The 6,000-nt window shown below is 39.9% G+C and overlaps 1 protein-coding gene across 3 annotated transcripts in view; it reads right to left on the bottom strand.

Moving 5' to 3' along the window:
* Positions 1-1,813: 1,813 nt before the first annotated feature.
* Positions 1,814-6,000, bottom strand: part of LOC120722685 (collagen alpha-1(XX) chain) — a 37,692-nt gene continuing 33,505 nt past the window's right edge. For 2 of the 3 annotated variants that reach the window (XM_040013769.1, XM_040013771.1), the window contains 4 exons: positions 5,696-5,884; positions 5,521-5,598; positions 4,181-4,342; positions 1,814-3,662 (listed from right to left, as the gene is read on the bottom strand). In XM_040013769.1, the coding sequence (XP_039869703.1) occupies positions 3,634-3,662; positions 4,181-4,342; positions 5,521-5,598; positions 5,696-5,884 (458 nt within the window). In that variant the 3' untranslated portion in view covers positions 1,814-3,633. The remainder of the gene's footprint in view (positions 3,663-4,180; positions 4,343-5,520; positions 5,599-5,695; positions 5,885-6,000) is intronic. The other variant, XM_040013770.1, reaches the window with a different exon arrangement.

Here is a 6,000-nt window from a genome sequence, read left to right as displayed (position 1 = left end):
ACGCCTGGACAAGGGAAAAGGCGCAGTCAGGATCCTGTTTCTTGACTTTGAGTGCCTTTGAGGGCCCCGTCTGCTCCAGGAAAAGCTGAACAGGATGCAGGTGGACCCCTGCCAGGTTGCTTGGATCGCCAACAATCTCACCAACAGACCACAGTACATTAGGCTGAAGGACATCAGGGCTGACATTGTGGTCAGCAGCACAGGAGCACCACAGGGTGCTCAGGTAGAGGAGTACAGGAGGCTTGTGAGGAATTTTGTTACATGGAGTCCCACGAACCACCTGCAACTCAACACCTCAAAGACCAAGGAACTGGTTGTGGACTTTAGGAGGTCCAGACCAGGTCCACTGCCAGTTCAGATAGAGGGAGAGGAGATGGAGGTGGTCAACTAGTACAATACCTCGGGCTGTGGGTGGACAACAAACTGGACTGGTCATGCAAAACGCAGCACCTGCATAAAAAAGGCCAAAGCAGACTGTACTTCCTCTGGAGACTGAGGTCTTTCAACATCTGCAGGAAGCTCCCGAGGATGTTTTACCAGTTGGCGGTTGCTGGAGTACTATTCTATGCTGTGGTGTGCTGGGGGAGCAGCACAGCAAAGATGGACTCATCCAGGCTGGAAAAACTAATCAACAAGGCTGGCTCTGTGGTTGGCATAAAGCTGGATACTCTGGTGACAGTGGCAGAGAAGAGGACATTAAAGATGGCTTATGTGAAAATGGGAGAATTGATGATTTAATTTCTGGTTTTACATTAAAATCGTCTTCTAACAGGTAAACATAAGAAACTTTTTTTTTTTTTACACCAAAAACATAAATCATAACTTTAAAAATGCAGGATCTGAATCTTACCTTCACAACAGTACTGATAACATCAGCACATCTTCTGAAGGGATTCCTTGACAAAGGCTGTAAGTCTGCAGCCAGGGGTTAATATTTCACATCTGATTTCTCCTTTTTTGCTCTTCTTCCCAGAAAGCAGCACTGGTTTGTAGCCAAGGCCATTAGTTTTTCAAGCTGCAATAAAACATAATATTTATTTGGTCAATATTGTAATATTGAATAATGCAAGTTAAAGCCACTCAGGGTGATCTTTACCTAGTGGTGAGTTAAGGTTTTTGTACTTGCTGTGTTCGTTTTCTTCTCTTAAAGGAAGTACAGGAGAACGACTAACTTTTAAAAGACTTCATTTGCTGTAGCAGTTGAAATGACAAGTTGCAGCACGCTGGACCTTGATGTAAATCAGCGGTCTGCTTCACAAAAAGGATGACCCTGTAAGCAGGCAATACAGTTTTATACCACAACAAAAACAAGTATTATTATGACTATCTTCTTCTGGGAAGCAACTTAGTGGTCCTGCCATTTCCCTTGTGAATCTTATAAGAAAAATACACAAAATAATACAGAAACAATTCAACAATCAGACAAACAAATACAACTTAACCAGGATCCAATGTTTTGCTGCTTTGAAATACCATAATTCAAACCTTAAAGTCAAATCCAATCATATTAATAAATGCCATTTAACAGCTAATATAGGACTATACCACAAAAGCAAATAATGAAAAAACTACACTTCCAGAACATCTAGAAATATCTCCACACCTGCAACATATAGAAATACACAACTGTGAGCTGTGTGTGTTGTGCGTCTGCTTGGCTACCTCTCCTGACAAAAGAACACAGCGCATGCCATTAACAAAATACAGGTGCTGGTCATATAATTAGAATATCATCAAAAAGTTCCTTTTTTTCACTAATTCCATTCAAAAAGTGAAAGTTGTAAAATGAATACATTCATTCCACACAGACTGATATATTTCAAGTGTTTATTTTTTTAAATTTTGATGATTATAACTGACAACTAACGAAAACGCCAAATCCAGTATCTCAGAAAATTAGAATATTACATAAGACCAATACAAAGAAAGGATTTTTTGAACTCTTGGCCAACTGAAAAGTATGAACACGAAAAGTATGAGCATGTACAGCACTCAATACTTAGTTGGGGCTCCTGTTGCCTGAATTACTACAGCAATAAGGCGTGGCATGGAATCAGTCTGTGGCACTGCTCAGGTGTGATGAGAGCCCAGATTGCTCTGATAGTGGCCTTCAGCTCTTCTGCATTGTTGCCGAGTCTGCTGAATATTTAAATATTCCACAATAAAACCGAACTACAGCTTCAATATCCTGCTTGTACATGAATGCAATAACAATAATGATCAAATAACATGACAAAGTCAAAAGGAACATTTCTAAATATATATATTTCAGCACTTTCACTATTTAAAAGTAAGACCAGTAACAGAGAGTTTATTTTCTGCAGTGTTGTGCAAAGTATTTGAAGGGAACAAGAATTTCCCCACTTCGGTCCAAATGATCTCCCTTTATTTTGACAAATACGCTAGGATTACTGCAGCCCCCCAGCCCGAGACTACTACTGCAGGCAATTTGACAACATTTTGCTTGTCACTTACAGGTTGGCTGTGCTCTGCAAAATAGAGGCCACTGGAAACAATGATCTCCTCAAGATGGTTCCAATGAAGAATTATGACACTATCATGTTATTTTTTCCACCCTCCTAACAGAATTTCATTACATTATGACTTTTTGTTCCAGTGACACAACACAAAACTGCAGTTTTGCATTGTTGGGAACTTTTAAGGACCAGCCTTGAATTTTACAGATTTGATAAGTGAAGCCTGGATATATAGTGAAGAGAGCTGGGATAATCTGGACAGAATCTGCAGGCTGCATCTCCAAATCAGAAGTGGCTTTAGATCTGACTCTTACAGACAGGCATGCATGTCTCAGGGTGATTACACACTAACACATTGTGATTAATTACACACATTTTTATACATTTTATTAACAAGATTAAAAAAACATAGAAAAAGCAACCAAAAAGATACACCAAAAGAAATATTATCTGACACTGTATTTCTCTTTCTTTTATACACAAATTCTTGTCACCAAAGCTTTAGAAATCATTAAATGTAAACACGAATAAGCAATTAGAATTCATACAGTTTAAAATAAACATGGATATCCAGATACAGTTAATATAATTAACAATATAACAATTATCATACACATGGAAAGAAATGTTCTCACAGCATCATTTATACCATGGAAGAAAAAGAAGCTTTTCCACCATGGATTATGCAATTTCATTCTTCTTGAGGCAGTTAAGGTTAGAATGGCAAATGAAATACACAGAAAATAACATATGCAGCTAAACTATTTGGCATTGATACAGTGCATGAATACAGAAACATGGCAACAAAGATTTCAGTGCGAATACATTGTTTAAGGCAAGACTTTACTGATCCCACTGGGAAAAGATCTCTTATGAAGCTATCCATCAACTGGTAGGTTTTGTACGAAAAAGCTCCCTAATTGTTCTTAAGTGAATAATTTCTTAGCTGATTTGAAACATGAGTGAAGATTTTAATAAGAGAAGAGAGAGACACAATCTTCCCTTACTATTTTCCTTTTCAATGCAGCAAACCTCTTCAAACCTCTTCAAAGTTCTTTTGTGCTCCAGTGTCAGTCTTTTGCTCACTTCCAAATTAACCAGTCATTTCCTACAGATGTCAGTCACCTTACCACTGCCTCCTGCATGTTTTCTCCATTCAAGGCTGGTAGTCATCATAAGAGTCTTCTGTGTGAAGAAAGAAACTTGAAAAGGATGCCGAATAAGTGAAAATGATGTCAAAGTTACCCAATTCTGTCAAATGAGAAGTGCTTTGCAGCTTTGCATGGCTCACAGCTGAACACTGTCCACAGTGATTTAGTCACGTGCAGCTACTAAAACAAGCTGGTTTAGTTCATCTCCTTTTAAGTCAACCCATTCTTTAAACCATCTGTCTTCTGATTGGCTGCACCTCATAAACGTAAGGTGTGGACAGCAGATTGGGACTTCAGCACTCTCAGCCAAAATTATCATATTACTATATAAGAAACACCACCACAACAACAACAACAAAAAACACACACCAGAATGTGAGAATAGAAATCCTGCCTACTGTAGCGCTCCTCTTACACCAGACAAACATAGACACATGCATGTACTTACACATGTACTTCATTAGTTAAAACAAAACAAAAAACAGGCCTGGATCTTCATACTCATTACATTCCCAGGGTTGCATGATTAGTAGCCTTTCTCTAGCTGCTAACCTGTTTGCTGAGGAAGCATGTGGCAGCCTCCGCTGTTGTCACAAACACCCGGTGGTCCAATCTCGCCCGGCTGACCTAGTGTTCCAGGGATCCCAGATGGCCCCAGCATACCATTTTCTCCTTTGGGACCTGGGATTCCCAGCTTAGACTCACCAGGAGGTCCTGTGGATACACATTTTAAAACAGTAATACTACATTTTATTTTAGGTGCTTATCAAAACACTCATGCTACGAGACAGTCAAAAACAAGGAGTTTATCATTATTCATTATTAGCACATATAGCAACGGCTGCTTTTCCAAACAGCTGAATTCTTCTGCTGGTTCACCACAGGGTTGTTGTCTCTCTCCTCTACTATATTTTTGTACACTAATGACTGTCGCAGTACACAGGCTAACAGGCATTTCATTAAATATGCAGCTTACAGTCATTGTAAGCCTTCTTCATGGTGAAGAGGATTCCCATTGGCCTGTTGTGGATGAGTTTGCTTCTTGGTGTGATCAGTCATTCTTAAAGATCAACACTTTGAAAACTAAGGACATGGTAATTGACTTCAGGAACCATTACCCCCATTCTGCACTGACAGTAGTAAATGGTGCAGCCATTGAACTGGTGGACAGTTACAAGTATTTGGGGGTTGTTCGTTATAAGGCTCTGTCCTTTGAGTCACGTCTTGCTGCTACAGTGAAAAAGGATCAACAACGAGTGTACTTTTTAAGGAGACTGAGAGGTTTTAACTGAATGATGACCCTTTTTTATAAAGGTTTTATTGAATCTGTTTTAATGGTCTGTATCATTGCTTGGTATGGTAATGTGTGTTTGAACAATAAGACCAGACTTAGTAATCTGGGTAAAGTGGCTGGTCAGATTTCAGGGAAGTCTCAGGTCCAGCTTGTGGACTTTTATAACAGGCAAGTGCTGTGGAAGACAACCTCTGTCATGTTGTGTTCAGACCATCCTTTCTTTAATAATTTTCAGCTGCTTCCCTCAGGTCGTCAATATAAAGTTCTTGGAGTGAAGACCAAGAGACAGAGTGTCTTTTGTACCTGTTGCTATTGTCATGGATAATAAGACTAAACATAAGGGTTGTTGCCATTACACATTGCACTTTGTTGATGACAAAATTTGGGCTGTTCTCTCTGGGCTTTTTAAAAAATATTTATTTATTTATTTTTTTGTGTGTGTGTTGTCTTTGTTTGTTTTTGTCTTTCTGTGTATGGACAGACTGCAAATCAACTTCCCACTGGGGACAATAAAGTTACCATTGACCATTGACATCATTTCAAGTTTGGTAACTTTGAATGTGTGTGTGCTTTTATTATGTTACTTATACAGTGGTACCTGCTAATCCCTTGACCCCTGGGTGACCCTGGACATTGGACCCTGCATCACCTTTGTCCCCAGGCACACCTTTCCTTCCTGCAGAGAGGGAAGAGACAAATTAACGTGATAACTTTTGTTAAACATCAAACTGTAAGTGATGTTTTGCTTCCAACAAACTATCTACTAAGCTTACCTTGCTCTCCTGGATATCCAGGCCTGCCAGGTGTTCCCCTTGGGCCTACACGACCCTGTGAGCCCCTCTCACCCGGTGGGCCCTTGGGCCCTGGTATTCCTGGTTCCCCTGGAGGCCCCACTGGCTCTTCAATTGGAACTGGCTTACGACCGATCTCGTTAATGAACATGTCGAGTTTTAACACCTCCTCTGAAAAAGCAAAGAATAAAAATGTTTTGGCACTCTTATTGGACTCTTCCTCACAGTGAGGAGGGCAAACAGCACTGCAGACAGTATGCATTTCTGACATGCTTGCTTTTAGAGTG

The sequence above is a fragment of the Simochromis diagramma genome, unplaced genomic scaffold, assembly GCF_900408965.1.
Source record: "Simochromis diagramma unplaced genomic scaffold, fSimDia1.1 OVJJ01000705.1, whole genome shotgun sequence".
In the NCBI taxonomy this organism is placed as follows: domain Eukaryota; kingdom Metazoa; phylum Chordata; class Actinopteri; order Cichliformes; family Cichlidae; genus Simochromis; species Simochromis diagramma.
Note: the sequence above shows the minus strand (reverse complement) of the source record. Positions and strands in the feature narration are given on the sequence as shown.